Source organism: Megalobrama amblycephala, linkage group LG16, assembly GCF_018812025.1.
Source record: "Megalobrama amblycephala isolate DHTTF-2021 linkage group LG16, ASM1881202v1, whole genome shotgun sequence".
Lineage (NCBI taxonomy): Eukaryota > Metazoa > Chordata > Actinopteri > Cypriniformes > Xenocyprididae > Megalobrama > Megalobrama amblycephala.
In genome coordinates this window covers 15799675-15818559 of record NC_063059.1, presented here as the reverse complement: position 1 = coordinate 15818559, position 18885 = coordinate 15799675, and the positions used below count along the sequence as shown (strand labels likewise).

Sequence of the window (18885 nt, the reverse complement as noted above, 5' to 3'; positions counted from 1 at the left end):
CCAGTACAGACGGTATTGTGAGAAAAGTGGAGGTGAAAACTGTTCAGCATGGGACAACAAAAATCTATCACAGACCTATATCTGAGTTAGTATAACTTGTGTCTTCAGATCAGGCTGTTTAATCTAGTAATTGCTAGTGTATATGGTATCTTTGAGATACCAGACGGGGAGTGTTCTGGCTTTGCCTGTTTTGGTGTTTTTGCTCCCCCTACTGGTAGTTTTATATTCTTCAGATTGAATATGTTTTATTCAGTTTCTGGGGTTCAAAAAGAACAACGTGCAAAGCACATGGTAGCGCACTTTAATTTGCTGTGTCAGTCCATCGGATTAACAACTCTTAACGAGGCACTGCCTGTAAGTAGAGTTAGATTATTTTTGATTGTTAATATATTATGATTATGAGGAAGTACATGTAGATGTTTTCATGTTATAGCATTGGGAAATTTATATTGTGCAATCATTTTATACGACTGTCTTCTGGTGAACATTGTTGGACTGGACGTTTACCATGTGACATTTTATTTATGTATTCCTTCTGTGTTATGTTGTTTTACAGTTTTACACATTTATTCAGTAAATCAAAACGACGACTCCGGTGTCATGTTTATTGAGTGGATGTGTTTAGCTTGCTGGGTGCGAAGCCAGTACACCTTCAAAAACACAAACATGTACATACATGTTCCTCACATATTATGGTAGCCTGGTTTGTGCTGAATACAGCGTAATGACACTTTTGTCATTTATATGTTTATGAACAACTGAAAAAAGCACAAATGTCAGGGCATGTCAAAACTTCTCCAGGGCCCCAAAAATCCTCAGACCCCAGAGGGTTAATTTTGTGAATTGGTAAGATTCGTCAGGGCGCAAAGAAATATAGAGCTGAGTATCATCAGCGTAATGGTGAAAACTAATGCCATGCTTCCTAATGATATCTTCCAAGGGTAGAATGTACAAGGTGAAACGCAACAGTCCTAGTACTGAGCCTTGCAGTACGCCATACTGAACTTGTGATTGATATGACATCTCTTCGTTTACTACTACAAACTGATAACGCTCAGATAAGTATGATTTGAACCATGTCAATGCAATTCCACTAATGCCAACATAATTTTTTATTCTATTCAAAGGAATGTTGTGGTCAATGGTGTCAACTACAACCTAAGATCCAGTAACACTAATATAGAAATACAGCCACGATCCGATGATAAGAGCAAATCATTTGTAACTCTAATGGGAGTCGTCTCAGTACTATGGTATGGTCTAAATCATGACTGGAAATCCCCACAGATACAATTTCTTTCTAAAAAGGAGCATAGTTGTGAGGATACTGCCTTTTCTAGTATCTTTGACAGAAAAGGTAGATTTGAGATTGGCCTGTAATTGACTAATTCTGTATGATCAAGTTGCGTTTTTTTTAACGAGGTTTAATAATAGCCATCTTAAAAGTTTTTGGTACGTATCCTAATGACAAAGATGAAGCATCTCTTTCAGTAGCTTAGTCGGTATGGGGTCTAACATACATGTTTGATTTAGATGATTTAACGAGTTTAGACAATTCTTCATTTCCTATAGCAATGAATGAATGGAATTTTTCCTCAGGGACACTACAATTCACTGTCTGATGTGATACTGTAGTAGACCATTGTATAGTTATAATTTTCTCTCTAATATTATCAATCTTGTAAGTAAAGAAGTTCATAAAGTCATTACTGCTGTGCTGTTTGGAAACATCTGTGGTTTAAGCTTTATTTCTCCTTAATTTAGCCACTGTATCAAATAAGTACCTAGGTTGGTACTTTGTTTTGTTATGTTTGTTTTCTTCTAAGAGGGCTGAAAAATAATCAGATCTAGCTGTTTTTAAGGCCTTTCTGTACACAATCATGCTCTCTCTCCACAAAATGCAAAAAAACTCTAGTTTTATTTTCTTCCAGCTGTGCCATTTTCCTGGCTGCTCTCTATGCAGTAGCCAGCACAAATGTCAAGCGGGATTTATCATGTACACTAGATAACGTTACATAAAGCACCATCACTTCAAAAGAATTAGAATTAGAATTAGACCTCTGAGTAATACTGAAAATATTGCTATTAATTACAGCAACACTTCCCCCTTTGCCTTTCAGACAAGGCTTGTGTTTATATCAGTAATCTTGGGGTTTGGACTCATTTAAAGTAATGTAATCGTCTGGTTTTAGCCAAGGTTCTAACAAACATAGCACATCTAGGATATGATCTGTAATCATATCAATTACAAAGAGTGATTTTGTAGACAGGGATCTAATATTAAGCAAACCAAGATTTATCATTTGTTCATCTGTATTATATCTTGTTTTTTATTTGTTGAACATCAATTAAATTTTTACCCTTAAATGGGTTTGGGAGTTTTTTGTATTTACTAATTTGGAGAACAGACACGGTCCCTATGTGATGATATCTAGGAGAAAGAGTCTCTATGTGTTGGGATTTATCTGACTTCTGTGACATGAGACAGCTAGCAGACGGTCGATTTAGCCAGTCTGTCTGCTTCCTGACCTGGGATGAATACCATGTCTTTTCAACAGCTCAGGTCTTCCTCAAAAACTTTTTTTCTGTGGACACCACCTAGACAGGCAGCCATTGAGTGATTAGTCTGCTAAGTATCACATCACTCCGATGAACAGGAAGGGGGCCAGAGCAAATCACAGTGTCTGACATCATACTTACGAGTACACACACCTTCTTAATGTTAATTTTAGCAATCTCCAACTGGCAAATTCAAACATCATTAGTGCCAACGTGAATAATAATCTTAGAACATTTACGATTAGCATTAGCCAGCACTTTTAAATTTACTTTGTTTCATATAAATATCTAATTTCTTCTGGGAACATCAGTCAGAGGATGCAGTTCCTCCCCCCAGATGACAGCACTCCCCTTTTGCCATTGTGTGGGGCAACCATAAGCATTTGAGTCAAATTTAAAACCATTAACAGTTACACTCTTTGTATAATACAGAACCATCAGTGATTATTGTCTTTCTACATATGCACCAAAGTACCAAACCTCTTAGTTTTATTACTCTGAGATTATTTATTCATCACTTTTTTAATCTAATGGAACCTTTCAATGACAACCTCTTGAAGAAGATTCTCATTGATCTTTTTGCTACACAAACCTCTCATGGCAAGTCAGAAGCATGGCTGAAGTAAAACGTTGCACTTATATCAGTGTCTTTAAGAGCCCATTCTTATGCCTGAACCATTTTAAAAACACACTTCACGAAAGTGCCAGTCTCATTGAGGTTCGATTTACACTCAGTAGTCACTGTCTGCAAACCTGAGCGCCTTCCCTTACCATCCTATTCCATTCTTTGTCCTGATTCATGTTGGATATTTATATGATTTCATAAATATATTTCCTGTTCTCTGAAGAACTAGGTTTCTGTGCCTGGTGCTACTAAAAACTAAATCCTCCTCTGACCATGAGGAGAGATATAGCTGCCCTTATTTTATGTTTTTAGTATTGAGAGCAAGGGCAGTAGGGCTGCAGGAAATGGACCATTCATGGAGAAATCCTGACTGAGATGTTTGAAGTACAGCTCTGCTGATTGGGACAGGATGGGTTCTGGTAAAGGTCTTTTCATTTAGGAATTCATAATTTAAGAATGGATTTTTTTATTTACTTTTCATTTACACAAAATATAAAATCAAAGCTGAAAAAATATAACTGCAATAAATGAATAAATAAATACAGAAGGTAGGAAGAAAGGTAGAAAGGCAGGCAGGTTTCCTTGGTAGATCCTACTTAAGAAGTCAACAAAAATATTTTATCCCTAATGTAACAAAATATAGAGCAAATGCTGTGCATTACGTGTGTAATTCATGCTTCGCATGTATTTGTTTTCTATTTGCCCCAGAGATTTTTGGGAAATGTAGCAGACTTGGCCCCTTATAATTATATGTTTTTCTGTTAAGCTTTAGTGTTTAGCCCATTGACTTCTAAATGCATGAACAAAAACAACACTGAAACATTTTCAGAATATCTTTTTATGTCTGTGGAAGAAAGTAATTCACAAAATTTTGGAACGACATAAGGGTGAGAAAATTATGACAGTTTTATTTTGGGGTGAACTAAAGGGTAGTGTTTACTAAGTATATTTAAATCATGTTTTAATAATCTTTTGTTATGCTTTAAAGTAGTACACTTATTTTGATTTGTTGCCTAACATACTAAAGTGCATATAAAGTACTTGATTACATTCATTTCACACTTCACAGGTATATTCTTTTAAAGTATATTATATCCATAAGTACTCTTTTTAAAAGTATGCTAAAGTGTACTTATTTTTTACTGGGGGCTGATTGTTTCCACCATGACTTTATTAACTGAATTGCCCCCAAATCAAAAAGCCAGTCTCAATGAAAACCCTGAAATTCCCACTGATGACATTGTGCTGTCATCTCATAGATACAATCATTCTGACCATGTGTGGCACCTTTATTCTGTACCAATAGAGCTGGTGTGTATGCATGCTTATACAGTTTCATTATAAAGAACACACCCACCCCACATCTATTAACATAACACTTTACACACCAGACTATCAATTACCAGTGGCCTGATTGACTGCAAACTCATGTTGAAGTAGGGCTGGACGATTATGGCCTAAAATCAAAACCTTGATTAATTGAACATTTTAACTCGATTGCGATTAATGAAAGATTATTTTGTTTGTTTGTTTTTTTGCCCTCATAGTTCACTTTCAAGGTTTGTACTGTAAATATGATTGACTATTAAAGGTGGGATATTTTTTCCTATTGAAAGAGCGATCTGACATCATAGCTCACTATCAGCAGTTATTTTATCCATGTTCGTAACATTTCTTACAGATTTCTGCTCGTTGTAAATCAGATAAAGATGAATTAGCACAGTACCAATACATAATGAGAGCGATTGCGTGTGTGAATTAGTCATACCATCTCTCTATTAATTGTGTAGCTGTGGGTTGTAAATAGTTCCTTCAAAGGTAAGTTTTGAGTTTCTAAGCTACTTTAGTGATAAATCAGAGGACAGCGCTGACAACTAGTTTCTGCGTTCCTCTCTGTGCTTGTGATCTTCACGTTTTGTGCAGCTGCTGTTTGTATGAGTGTTCGTGCCACAATGCAGCTGCGCGAGCAAGGTAGCTCGATAAAATAATACACATCCGATCATCTAAAATCGCTTGAATGTCCAAACCATAAAACAAATACAACTGACAAAGTTTAGTGAAGACGCAACGCTCACCGCTTGCGCACCATCACTATGTGTTGAAACGGTCACATGGCTACACACGCAGTAGTATGTTTTTAAGGGGGAAGTATTAACAGGATTAAAAAAACCAAATAACCGACTTGGGAAAATTACGTCGGTTAGAGGTTTTGAATTTCGTTTTCGATTACTTTTCGATTAATCGTCCAGCCCTACGTTGAAGCCATGCTCACAAGCCCCACGGTGTGTTTTGAAGCTTACTGCTTCTGTCTGACACCACCTCCATGCTAATTGAACATCACCTAATTTCTCTCCTGTCTCAAAAATACACCACACGCATTTTTATCAGTTTAATGCATCCTTGCTGAATAATAGTATTTAAAAAAAAAAAAAAACTAACTGATCCCAAACTTTTGAGCTATTCCGTACATTAATAATATACATTTTTATTATATTAGTAGTAATTTTAGTATTAAATACAAATAAAGATATATAACACTATACATTATATATTATTATATAAAATTAAATTATTATGAAATAATTTACAAGCATTTTTATAAAAATAAAATAAATAAATAAATAAATAAATAAACAAATAAATAATTCTCTTGCCAAGTAATATAGATTTTTACTCTTACTGTAGGCTGTTTATGGGTGTCAAAAATTGAATCACAAATCATATGGAATTCAACTGTTTTGTTTTTGCAGGTGTGTGTATGTAACAAAAGCTTCCAAATTACCTTTTTATGAATGACTTTTTATCTCATGAGGTTATTATTATTGTGTTCTCTCTGTAGATATGTACTGTACGCTGGAGGTAGACTCTTTTGGTTACTTCGTCAGTAAGGCCAAAACACGTGTGTTCAGAGACACAACAGAACCACAGTGGAACGAGGTGAGCTCTGTCATGTCATGATTCACCTGACCAATCACCATCATGTATGCGTTATTAATTAATTTGTTCTTCTACAGGAGTTTGAAATAGAGCTGGAGGGCTCTCAGTGTCTACGGATCTTGTGCTACGAGAAGTGTTATGACAAATCAAAGCTCAATAAGGATGATAATGAGATTGTGGACAAAATCATGGGCAAAGGCCAAGTACAGGTAGGACAAAGAGACAAACACATTGTTAAGACACAAGTGCGCAACAGCAAACAATAAGGTCTGTGAGTTGACCCCACCAGACTGGTTTAGACCACAAAATGTTGGACTTAAATTGTAGTGGTTTCCTGATGTGAGACATTTTTAATGTTGTCTGGTTTTACCGTGTGCTCTACAGATGGTGTGTTGTGGTGCTTTATTTTTGACATGGGCAGCTTTACTGCCTGAGAACCCATGGCTTACATTTCTTTTTCCTCGCGTACATGGGAAATGCCCCAATTAACAAAGCGAGTATGTATGTGTTGAGATCAGTGTGTTCACATGTGTTTTGCGGTATGCAGCTTACGTTAGAAAACAGTTACCAGGAATGGCATCAATATGAGCCAGAAAATTCCCTTTCAGGAGCAATTTTTGAACAGATCCATGACAAAAAAATTGTAAACTTGCCCCTTTTATTTTACTGGAATAAAGCCTTCATTGATCTTCTTTTTTGTGGCAACATTTTGACGACCGTGTTAGTTGCTAATGCTACTTTTTTTACTGTCATTATCAAGTCCTGTTTTGCTAAGCTTTATGCTTAAACCTCAGTCAAATTATTGTTTTTAAAGTGTTTCATTCATCTTTTAAATCTGGGGCAGCTTATGGGGGACTAAAATTCAGGTGGATTTTATTGCACAGTAGGTTCATTTCTGTTTTGTGTTTGTGTTATTCTCTTGGGATCATAGCCAAAAGTGATGATTTTGTTTTCACAGAGAATGTGGTGTGTATGTCATTGCCATCAGTATGTACAGATATATACACATTACCACCACAAGCCAAACAAGCACACACAGCACTGCTTCTATAGACAAAGAGACGCTCATGGTCTTTGGGGAATAGAGATGATGCAGAGATGCTTTTTACCTATGAGGGTGCAAACAAACTCCATAGAATGAGGAAAAAATGCATTTAGGAAATTTGTTAGAATAATTTAGCTGTGTCCAAATTCACATAAAGTATAGTAGGTACTATGTTTGGTTTGAAACTTGTTTCATTACCATTAAAAAAAGTATGCTCTATATGATATTTGGATGTATTACATCAGCCAGGTTGTAACTGTCATGTGACCTGCAGCATCAGTTTTGTTGCTTTACTGCCATTCCTATCCTGTGACCTCATGGAATAGAAAAGTGTCCACTGGATTTGGGCGATGTCCCCTAAATTGGCAGTTGAAGATGTTTACAGTAAAACATTGCGATGGACGATGATATCGTCGGGTGGGGGGGGGGGTAATTTTTTAATGATTTTTAATTTTAATACTGTAAGTACAAACAAAACAATACATTTAGAGTTTGTAAAACACAAACTGATGTAGAAGCGCCAATAACAATTCTTTCCATTATAATTATAGGTCACGTTTTATTCATATCAGATACACATTGTGTAAGTAACTTTAAAATTTACTCTATTCTTCCCCAGTTCACCAGCTTACTTACTTCAGGAGAATTGGATGAATTCACATGTTGTAAACATAAATCCAACAGAACCTACAGCACAAACTAACATGGCGGCGCCCATAACGTGTATAGATCAACTAACGCGATCATTATAAAGCAAAACACATCCACTTGCTCATATTTGACAGTCGGAATATAAAATATTTCATGTTATAGTTAACAAATTTGTGAATATTTTGAATAAAAAAGGAAAACTGAAATAAAAGCAGATCATCAGTCATACAGCGCTGTGGTGTGTGACATGACAAGCAATGTCACCATGGAAACAATAAAGTGATACGTTCTAAATAACGGTCGCCAGAATATTTTAAACTTACGTGCGAAAGGGTTATTTTATTTCCCAACTAATGACTCATCCGGACTAACACTCGTCACGTCTCTGGCATAAACTACAGTATTTAAAATAGTATATATGCATTAGTTATATTCTCAATTTAATTTACAGAGCAATTCCTGCAAAGATTTTAGGTTAACTATAGTCTATAGAAGAGAGACTCGCAAGACTCGCAGCGGGACGGGGTGGAGCGGAACGGAACGGGGGCGTGGCATCACGATGGTGTCTCTCCATCGTGATGTCGGTCAGTCATCACAGATATCATCGTCCATCGGCACAACCCTACACTGGATGCACACTTCAGAATCTCTCCGGAAGTCATTTTGGGTACTTTTGGCCTGCTGTTGAATGACATACTACTTGGTAGTGTTAATTTCGTTAAAGAAAATGGCAAGACAACACCAACATCATTAAACGATAACTGTGACTATATCAACTTGCAATGTTGTTGACAAACAAAAAAACTCTACAAGCTTTCATGGTGGCATTTGCCAGATGTCAAGAGTTTAAATCCCCCAAATCAGAACTTTTCTGTTAAAATGATACATTTTCTGCCACAAGTTTTACTTAATCTTTGCAATCTGGCAACTATGTGCATGCAGTCTCTCTACACTGTGGAAGAAGTGCAGATGATCTGAAAACACAGGCAAACATGTAAGCTGGAGTTCAGCTCTCTATTGAGGTATTCTGCTCAAATTAAAGTGTCATACAGCCAGTCTGTGTTGTTTCATGAGCCACTTGTGCTGTTTGTTGCGACTAAATCTGCCATAAAACCTTTTCAGTGATTTTCCAAATTACAACAATCATTGCGATTATGATAATTTTGAGCAAAATAATTGTGATTATCAATTTAACCATTATGCAGCATGACAAAAATTTGACTTAAGTTTTCATCGACTAAAACTAGACTAAAATGCCAAGACACTTAGGGTGCATTCACACTTGTAGTTCGGTTTGTTTGTTAATTTGGTCCGGACCATAGAAGAAAAAAAAAACATTTAGTCCTGGTCCAATTAGCGTTCAGATTGATAATTTTATCACCGAACCTTAAGGCATAGGGATACATTTACAACCTGATTGGTCGGATTTTATGACGTATTGCCTATTTTGAGACAGAACTTACCGAACATCCAAAACAATGCTGTTTGCTGTGGTAAATGCACTCGTTGTATTTGCGTAGCGGTGCGTAGCCTGCATGTGATGGTTATTTGGCCAGCTGGGAACTTGTGAAGAGCTAATAAAATGTGTAAAGTAGTCAAAACAGCAGTGGGAATCCATCCGTCATACACAAACGATCTGCTGTGTGGAGATGCGTGTCTGATGCCTGTCATGGGCAAACTCGCGACAATGACAAGGAAAAAATGCAATGCGTGAGGATTCTGTCCTTTTTAGGGTCTCGTCTTCCTGTTTTTGGTTCATTTACATGTCTTTGGTCCGTGTTGCATTCATATATCATTCGAACCGCACCAATCCTTTCAACGGTCTCGGTCCGCTTGTTTGGTGCGCACCAGGGTTCGGATGGCAGCGTTCACATATGTTCAAGTGAACCACACTAACTGAGCAATCGTTTTAATCGAACCAAACATGACAAGTGTGAACGCACCCTTAGTCGAATAAAACTTGACTTAATAAATATAGGACAAGGTTGACTTAATATGATGATAACTTAAAAAAAAGTAAATTTGACACAGGACTAAGAATAAATTAAAAAATAGCTGACAAAATTAACTCTAGTACTCATCTCGCATACTGTTTTTTGCCTACTATATAATGAGTAGACATAATCGAAATATTTATTTTAAAAGTAATGTTATAAGACTGTTTGATATGATATTTCCGACCTCTGAAATAGATCCATTGTTTTCTTGACAGCTGACTGCATGATTAAGTTGGCCAATAGAATTGGTTGCATTATCACACATTTTGCACATTGTAAGTGCAGGTTTGGTTTTTTTATATACAGTAATGCAATTATTTACTTTCTAACATTATGTTTTGGGTGTTTGTTCACAGAGAGCCGCATCACAGACAGCATGCCAGTACAGATTTGAGTTATTTTTTTGCATCTAATCATGATTGAATGGTTTAATAGCACTTGAATGAATGATAGCATGATTATATACTGTAGCGCAGCCAAAGGATGCCGTGTTAAATGCGTTAAAAAATTTTAATATGTAAAAATTAAAATAATTAATCGCAAAATTAACGTGTTAATTTTGACTGCTTTAGTTAAAACACATGATTGAAAGATTCACAGTGCTTCATATAGATTTACTATATGTGTGTGTGTGGTTCAGGTATACCCGATGTTATGGATGTGCATGTGTTGAGGGAAATAGCACAATCTTCACACTCACCCTTTAGTATATGTGACCCATGGCCCACTTAAAGGGATACTCCACCGTTTTTTCATATTAAACGATGTTATTCCCTTAACTAAGACGAGTTGATACATACCTGTCTCGTCTCAGTGCGTGCACTAAATCGCTCTGTCTTGCGGCGAAACTTTGTTAGCACTTAGCGTAGCCCAGTTCATTCAATAGGGGCCAAGCAGAGAAGCTACCAAACACCTCCACGTTTTCCCTATTTAAATACAGTTACTCGAGTAGTGTAACTCGACCTAGGACGGTGACACAAAACAAAACGTTGCGCTTTTCTAAGCGTGTAAAATGGATAACTATATTGTACGGCGGAATACCATAGCAAGTGCTCGGGAGCACTTTGACTTGGCGCAGTATTATCTTCACTCGTGAAAAGTCACCGGCCCCCGCACCCTCTCATTTCCGTCAATAAAACCAACGTGACTTTTACCACCTGTGCTATTAGCAAACTGCAAGAGATCATTTGCAATGGCGGACTTTGTAGATGATTATGACTTGTTTGTAGCAGACCCAAAGCCATATCTGTTTGAACCCGAGTACACGGAGGAGGAATTAGCTCTTATGGACCGTGAGAGGGAAAAAAGATACGAACCAGAACAGACCGGAGCCGGCAAAAGAACACGGGCAAACAGCAATTGGTGGTGCAAGTGTGACTGTTGCGAACAGCAACGGTGTTTTTGGATTCTTGTTCAAAGCAGCTAACCAAGCTCTCCGCTGTATGTGGTGAGTTGGAATTCTGTGAAACATGACGGCACTATATACCTTCTCCTTGTTATCACAACCCTTTACGATGCACGTTATAACCATGATTGTCCACAAACTATCTTCCTACAACCTGATACTTCATCAACTCTGCTCAAACTATTACTACTGGTGCAGGTCACGTTGGTTCTATTGACGGAAATGAGAGGGAGCGGGGGCCGGTGAGAGGACTTTTCATGAGTGAAGATATTACTGCGCCAAGTCAAAGTGCTCCCGAGCACTTGCTATGGTATTCCGCCATACAATATAGTTATCCATTTTACACGCTTAGAAAAGCGCAACGTTTTGTTTTGTGTCACCGTCCTAGGTCGAGTTACACTACTCGAGTAACTGTATTTAAATAGGGAAAACGTGGAGGTGTTTGGTAGCTTCTCTGCTTGGCCCCTATTGAATGAACTGGGCTAAGCTAAGTGCTAACAAAGTTTCGCCGCAAGACAGAGCGATTTAGTGCACGCACTGAGACGAGAGAGGTATGTATCAACTCTTGGTTAGGGAATAGTTAGTTAAGGGAATAACATAGTTTAATATGAAAAAACGGTGGAGTATCCCTTTAACTCTCCTATGGTGTAAAGTATATTTTGAAGATATATTTGGTTGCTTGGCCTTCTAGTTAATACCTTCCTTCCTGGACAGGAAGACTAGCCACTTCTGAAACTAAAGTCACTTCTTTCTATGCATGTGAGAGGCTGTGTTCGTATTTACAGTAAGTGAGTTTAAAGAGCGTGTTGAAACTGATGATGAGAAGAGACTTTGTGCAGCACACAGGTCAGTACTGAAGCTAATTTAGATTGATTTGAGAGGTTCTTACTGAGATATTCCAGTAATATTTCTTGAATCAATGTGTGACCATGAAACTTTCCAGATCCATTTTATTTAAAGGTGCCCTAGATTATGTTTTTAAAAGATGTAATATAAGTCTAAGGTGTCCCCTGAATGTGTCTGTGAAGTTTCAGATCAAAATACCCCATAGATTTTTTTTAAATTAATTTTTTAACTGCCTATTTTGGGGCATCATTATAAACGTGCCGATTTTATGCTGCGGCCCCTTTAAATCCCGTGGTCCACGCCCACAGAGCTCGCGCTTGCCTTGAACAGTGCCTTAACAAAGTTTACACAGCTAATATAACCCTCAAAATGGATCTTTACAAAGTGTTCGTCATGCATGCGGCATGCATGCGTCGGATTATGTGAGTAGTTTATACTGTTATATTGTTTGATAGTGCTCCGTGGCTAACGGTTAATACTACTCTGTTTGAGAGATTTATAAAGAATGAAGTTGTGTTTATGCATTATACAGACTGCAAGTGTTTAAAAATGAAAATAGCGACTGCTCTCTTGTCTCCGTGAATACAGTAATAACCGATGGTAACTTTAACCACATTTAACAGTACATTAGCAACATGCTAACGAAACATTTAGAAAGACAGTTTACAAATATCACTAAAAATATCATGTTATCATGGATCTTGTCAGTTATTATTGCTCCATCTGCCATTTTTCACTATTGTTCTTGCTTGCTTACCTAGTCTGATGATTTGGTTGTGCACAGATCCAGACGTTAATACTGGCTGCCCTTGTCTAATGCCTTTTATAATGTTGGAAACGTGGGCTGGCATATGCAAATATCGTAACAGTCGGTGTTATGTTGAGATTCGCCTGTTCTTCTGAGGTCTTTTAAATAAATGAGATTTATATAAAAAGGAGGAAACAATGGAGTTTGAGACTCACTGTATGTTATTTCCATGTACTGAACTCTTGTTATTTAACAATGCCAAGATAAATTAAATTTTTCATTCGAGGGCACCTTTAATTAATTGAGTATGCTAAGGAATTGTATGTCTGAAGTTCAGGACTTCTTTTTAAGCATCTAACACCATGAGCATCACATTTTTAATATACAATTGACATGAACACATCAACTTTGAACACATATCAACATATGTGACTTTACTTGTATACATCACTCAGAGAGAATGAGATACATTGATGACTTGATCAGGTTTAATTAAGTCAAACTGCACCTTTTCGCTTTCATTCTTTGAAATACCTTTGAGTACCATCTAAGTACCATGGTATATCTTTTTATTATTTAATTTAATTTAAAGGCACAGTATTTAAATTTCGCCGCTAGAGGTCGCTTATTCAAAACAATAACAAAGACGTAGCTTGATTATGCCATGAATGAGCGTGGAATCATGAGAATTGTCATCTTCACCTCCACGGTCGATGGAAAGCAGTCTGTATCAAGGTTTTATTAATGTTACTGTGGTATGAAGCAGGGCAGTGCAGAGATCCTTGGACATTTTACTCTGCTGTTTTTATCATGCCGCAGTCGCCGCTGCTGCTCCTTCCCTGAACTTTAGCTTTGTTACAGTTACATTTAGTCAATTAAATTCACATTATTTTATTTAATTCTAATGAAATAGCCGCAAGTATGTTATGTTTTGTTATAACATTACTCTGTGTATTAGCTCAGTGGCTGGTGGCTTCTTGCACATTGCAGTAAGCTAGATCGATATTAGAATATCATATTAATAAGAGCTAGATGACTTGTGTTGCTAAATGGCATACAATTAATTTTAAAATATATTGTATGGTGGAGAAAGTAATGTATTACTGTTAGTACAAATAAAGCTCTCTGATTATGCTATGTTAGCCACTTGACAAAATAGTGTTGACTCTGAGACATGGTACAAACATATTACTCTTGGTAAATCAAGAAAACAAGACAGCATCTTTGGTGTTTCCATGTTTCCAAAATAACTGTTTTCTATTTTAATATATTTTAAGTTTCTTGACTTTAAAAAAAAAAAAAAAAAAAAAATTAATTTCTGTGATGCTAAAGCTGAATTTTCAGCAGCCATTACTCCAGTCTTCAGTGACTCATGATCCTTCAGAAATTATTCAAATATGCTGATTTAATGCTCAAGAAACATTTCTTGTTGTGGTACTTAATATTTTTGTGGAAACCATGACATACAATTTTTTTTCATGATTCTTTGAAGAATAGACAGTTTAAAAGAACAGCATTTATTTGAAATAATAAAAATCTTCACTGTCTTTTTTTTTTAATCAATTTATTGCATCCTTCACTCTAAGAAACGCATGTAAAAAAAAAAAAAAAAAAAAAAAAAAAAAAAAATAGGGCTGACTGTACAGTGTTAATATGAAGGAATTTTCTATATTGATTTTTCCAATAGTATTTCCGCATATTTTGAATTACACATTACATTATTTGTGTTAAAGGATGTGTCCCTAAACTTAATGGATAATGTCCTGGGCAATCTTACTGAACCCAATCTTTTGAATGGTAGTGTATATATAAAAAATATATTATAAAAAAAATGTATAATATTGTTTATTATAATGTTATAATATAATGTTTTATTTTAAGAACTAGGGATGGACTGTATAACTTTGTTTTATTAAAAACAATAGAGGTCTATTGCATGACATTTAAACTCTCTCACATATTCTTAACGAACTTTAAATACTGTACATATTTTACCAACTTATTAAAATAAGACAACGATATTATTTAATAACTGTCATTCATGTTAAAGATAGTATTAGATTCATGCCAGGCACTTTATGTAACAATATACTTACGTATTTACTTGCCCATGATCAGTGACATTGAGGGCTAGGTCAACATCTGGACCATCTTAAAACACAATCCTCCAAACTAATCAGTCTCTTTCATTTAGATTATGTAATTCTGTGATTGTGTTGCCACCATGACTGAGGTTGATCTTCTGTTTGAATCTTTCCCTATGAGTGTCTGTTTTCCTAATTGCTCTGGCTGAGGTGGACAGAGCGAAAATGATTTCCTTCCCTCCCTAGAGAGATCCTGATTTAACAACTTTGTGGCTCCTACATGTAAAAATCCTTAAATGGTCATATTGTAGCAACTCCCGTATGATTTAAGTGGACCCTATTACTACAATCATGTTTTATAGGGAGATGGGAACGCTTATATTCATCTATTCAAGTCCACAATGCAGCATGATCAAGTTTCTTCCCAGGTGAAAATGAAATATATTTAAATTGTGCTTCTTTAGACACATTTAATATATTAAAATTATACTGTACTAAGTGCATATTAAATGTATTATTTTGAAACAACTTTAAGTATAAGTGTATTTCAAGATGTTCTTAAGTTAAATTTTAAGCTATTTGCAATGTATTAAATATATTGAAATTGTGTTAAAATGAAACAACTTTAAGTACATTTAGTGCATTTTGAGTGTATCTCTTTAAATTAGGGCTGTCAATAGATTAATTTTTTTTGCTTAATTTCACGATAAGTGTGTGATTAATCGCGATTAAGGGTGCGTGATTAATTGCGATTAATCTCACACTTATCGTGAAATTAAGCATACTCCATTTATCTTGTTTAACACGTCCATTTTGCCATCATTGCCTATATCCAGCAAAGTAAACCCTCAGATTGAAGTGTGATTTTCACAAAACTGCTTTTTTCAAGATAAATTTAGATGTCTTTCCAAAACTGGACACCAAATAACCAAATGATATGATTTCATATAATTCATACATTTATGTAGGCTACACCAAAGCACCCATAAAAATATCACTGCAAAAAAAAAAAAAGTTTCAGAATTCACAGTGTATAGGACGAGCAACAGCAAAGAGCTTGTTTACATTTTAGACAAGTCAAGTTGCGATACTGAACAGGACCACATGGAAAAAAATCCTAAACCAACTGTCTTGACCTGCATATATACTAAAGTACACAGCAACACACACAGGACAAATCCAAACATTATCCTGAATGTGTGTGAAAACAACATGAATGTACTGAAATGTGTCTGTGCATAAATACAATGTGTGATCACTGCGTCGAGCGTTCATACATGATTTGTTTGCGCATCAATATAACAGACTCACGCATGCTTCTGTACATCACCGCAAGAAGCTGGTTTGCTTTATCCAGCCGAGAAACGGTTTTCATATCATCTGGCCATACAGCTGTGGGACGTTCCGTTCAGACAGGAACAGCGCGATGCAGGAGAGCTCACGCTCTTCAGATACAATGACAGAATATGACAGAATTTGTGTTTTAAAGCAAAACAGACACTGGAATGAATAATTCTCTCTGCCATCTCTGATATAATCAGCATGGACTTTTAAGATCATCTAACTGCGTGATGTAAATTATGTTATGACGCAATTTCAAATGCTTCCGTAATATATTACGTAATATACAAAACGTGAAGATCGTGCGCACAGAGAGGAACACAGAAACTAGTTGTCAGCATTTTTTTTCTACTTTTGAAGGAACTATTTACAACCCACAGCTTCAAAATTAATAGAGAGACGGTATGACTAATTCACACACGAACAGAAATCTGTAAGAAATGTTACGAACCATAGATAAAATAACTGCTGAAAGTGAGCTGTTATGTCAGATCTCCATCTATCATGTTTTTTTGTAATATGGCATGTCACCTCTGTTTCTCTCATTCTCTCTCAAACATCCTACAATCCCCAGAGGCCCCAGAATCTATCAACCCTGACAGATGGGTGTTTTATGGTGCCCACAGACACATACGCGCACACACACAAACCCGCTGTAGGGTACACAAGTCAAGTCAAGTCACCTTTATTTATATAGCGCTTTTTACACTGCAGATTCGGTTGTAAGAATCAATAGTTATTAATTTAGTTAATTTATCTATACCAGCACTGGAGTGAACAGTGATGTTATCATCCAGCTCAATTCAGTTCGCATACAATAGTGTCAATGCAGGCAGATCAAAACACTCTTGAATATCAATTGTCAAGTGTCCCCAACTAAGCAAGCCAAAGGTGAAAGCGGCAAGGAACCCAAACTCCAACAGGCGACATCAGGTGGCAAACAGGTGTTAAAATGGAGAAAAAAACCTTGGGAGAAACCAGGCTCAGTCAGGGGGACAGTTCTCCTCTGGCCAACAGCAAACAGTGCTTTATTATGATTCAGGCAGCTATCATAATTTCAACTGGGATCGCAACAGAAAAGGTATTTATTTAAGTTCCATCTAGTTGAGGATCGTATTCATCACGCCGGTATGGACGGTTTGTTGAGGACCTGGCTGTCGTGTCGATGAGGCCTTCACAGTGGATGATCTAGTTGACTCAATCTCTGCTGGCACTTCAGGGCGTGTCAAGGCACAGGTCCTCAATCTCACCTGGATACGGCCCGGATCCGGCTGACTACGGTAAACCTCGGAATAAACAGAGAGACTAATATTAGCATAAATGCCATTCTTCCTCTGATGTAACGAGTACGTCTGGTGTTATAGGAAGTCCTATATATCCTTTAATGGATTTGAAAACATAAATTGATAATATGTATTGATAAAAATTGATAATGTGTTATGTGTATGCCAGGTTAAAGAGATGTGTTTTTAGTCTAGATTTAAATTGACAGAGTGTGTCTGCTTCCCAAACAATACTAAAAAGATTGTTCCAGAGTTTAGGTGCCAAATAGGAGAAGGATCTACCACCTGCGGTTGATTTTGATATTCTAGGTATTATCAACTGGCCTGAATTTTGAGATCGCAATAGACATGAAGGACTATGATGCGTTAAGAGCTCGCTCAGGTACTGGGGAGCTAAACCATTTAGTGCTTTGTAAGTAATTAGCAAGATTTTAAAATCTATACAATGTTTAACAGGAAGCCAATGCAGTGTTGACAGAACTGGGATAATATGGTCATACTTCCTAGTTCTAGTAAGAACTCTAGCTGCTGCATTTTGTACGAGCTGTAGTTTATTTATCAAGCGAGCAGGGCAACCACCCAGGAGAGTGTTACAGTAATCTAGCCTTGAGGTCATGAACGCATGAACTAACTCTTCTGCATTTGTTATTGAGAGCATATGTTGTAGTTTAGATATATTTTTAAGATGGAAGAATGTGGTTTTACAGATGTTAGAAACATGGCTTTCAAATGAAAGATTAGTATCAAAGAGCACACCCAGGTTCCTAACTGACGACGAAGACTTAACAGAGCAGCCATCAAGTGTTCTAGGTTCTACGCTAGGTTCTATTCTAGGTTAATACGTGAAGAAGTTTTTGGTCCAAAAATTTGAATCTCTGTTTTTAGTTGTAGGAAATTACTGGTCATCCAATTTTTTATATCAGCTATGCATTCAGATAATTTTGTGAATTGGTAAGTTTTGTCAGGGCGTGAAGAAATATAGAGCTGAGTATCATCAGCGTAACAGTGAAAACTAACACCACGCTTCTTAATGATATTTCCCAAGGGTAGCATGTACAGAGTGAAAAGCAACGGTCCTAGTACTGAGCCTTGCGGTACTCCATATTGAACTTGTGATCAATATAACATCTCTTCGTTTACTACTACAAACTGATAACGGTCAGATAAGTATGATTTGAACCACGACAATGCAATTCCACTAATGCCAACATAATTTTCGAGTCTATTTAAAGAATGTTGTGATTGATAGTGTCAAATGCAGCACTGAGATCCAGTAACACTAATAGAGAGATACAACCACGATCGGATGATAAGAGCAGATCATTTGTAACTGTAATGATTTGTAAAGTCTCAGTACTATGGTA

At 36.5% G+C, this 18885-nt stretch overlaps 1 protein-coding gene across 4 annotated transcripts in view; it reads left to right on the top strand.

Moving 5' to 3' along the window:
* The window catches only part of abr (ABR activator of RhoGEF and GTPase), a 343069-nt gene that overhangs the window by 239026 nt on the left and 85158 nt on the right, over positions 1–18885 (top strand). For all 4 annotated transcript variants that reach the window (XM_048161871.1, XM_048161872.1, XM_048161873.1 and 1 more), the window contains 2 exons: positions 6024–6121; positions 6199–6330. In XM_048161871.1, the coding sequence (XP_048017828.1) occupies positions 6024–6121; positions 6199–6330 (230 nt within the window). The remainder of the gene's footprint in view (positions 1–6023; positions 6122–6198; positions 6331–18885) is intronic.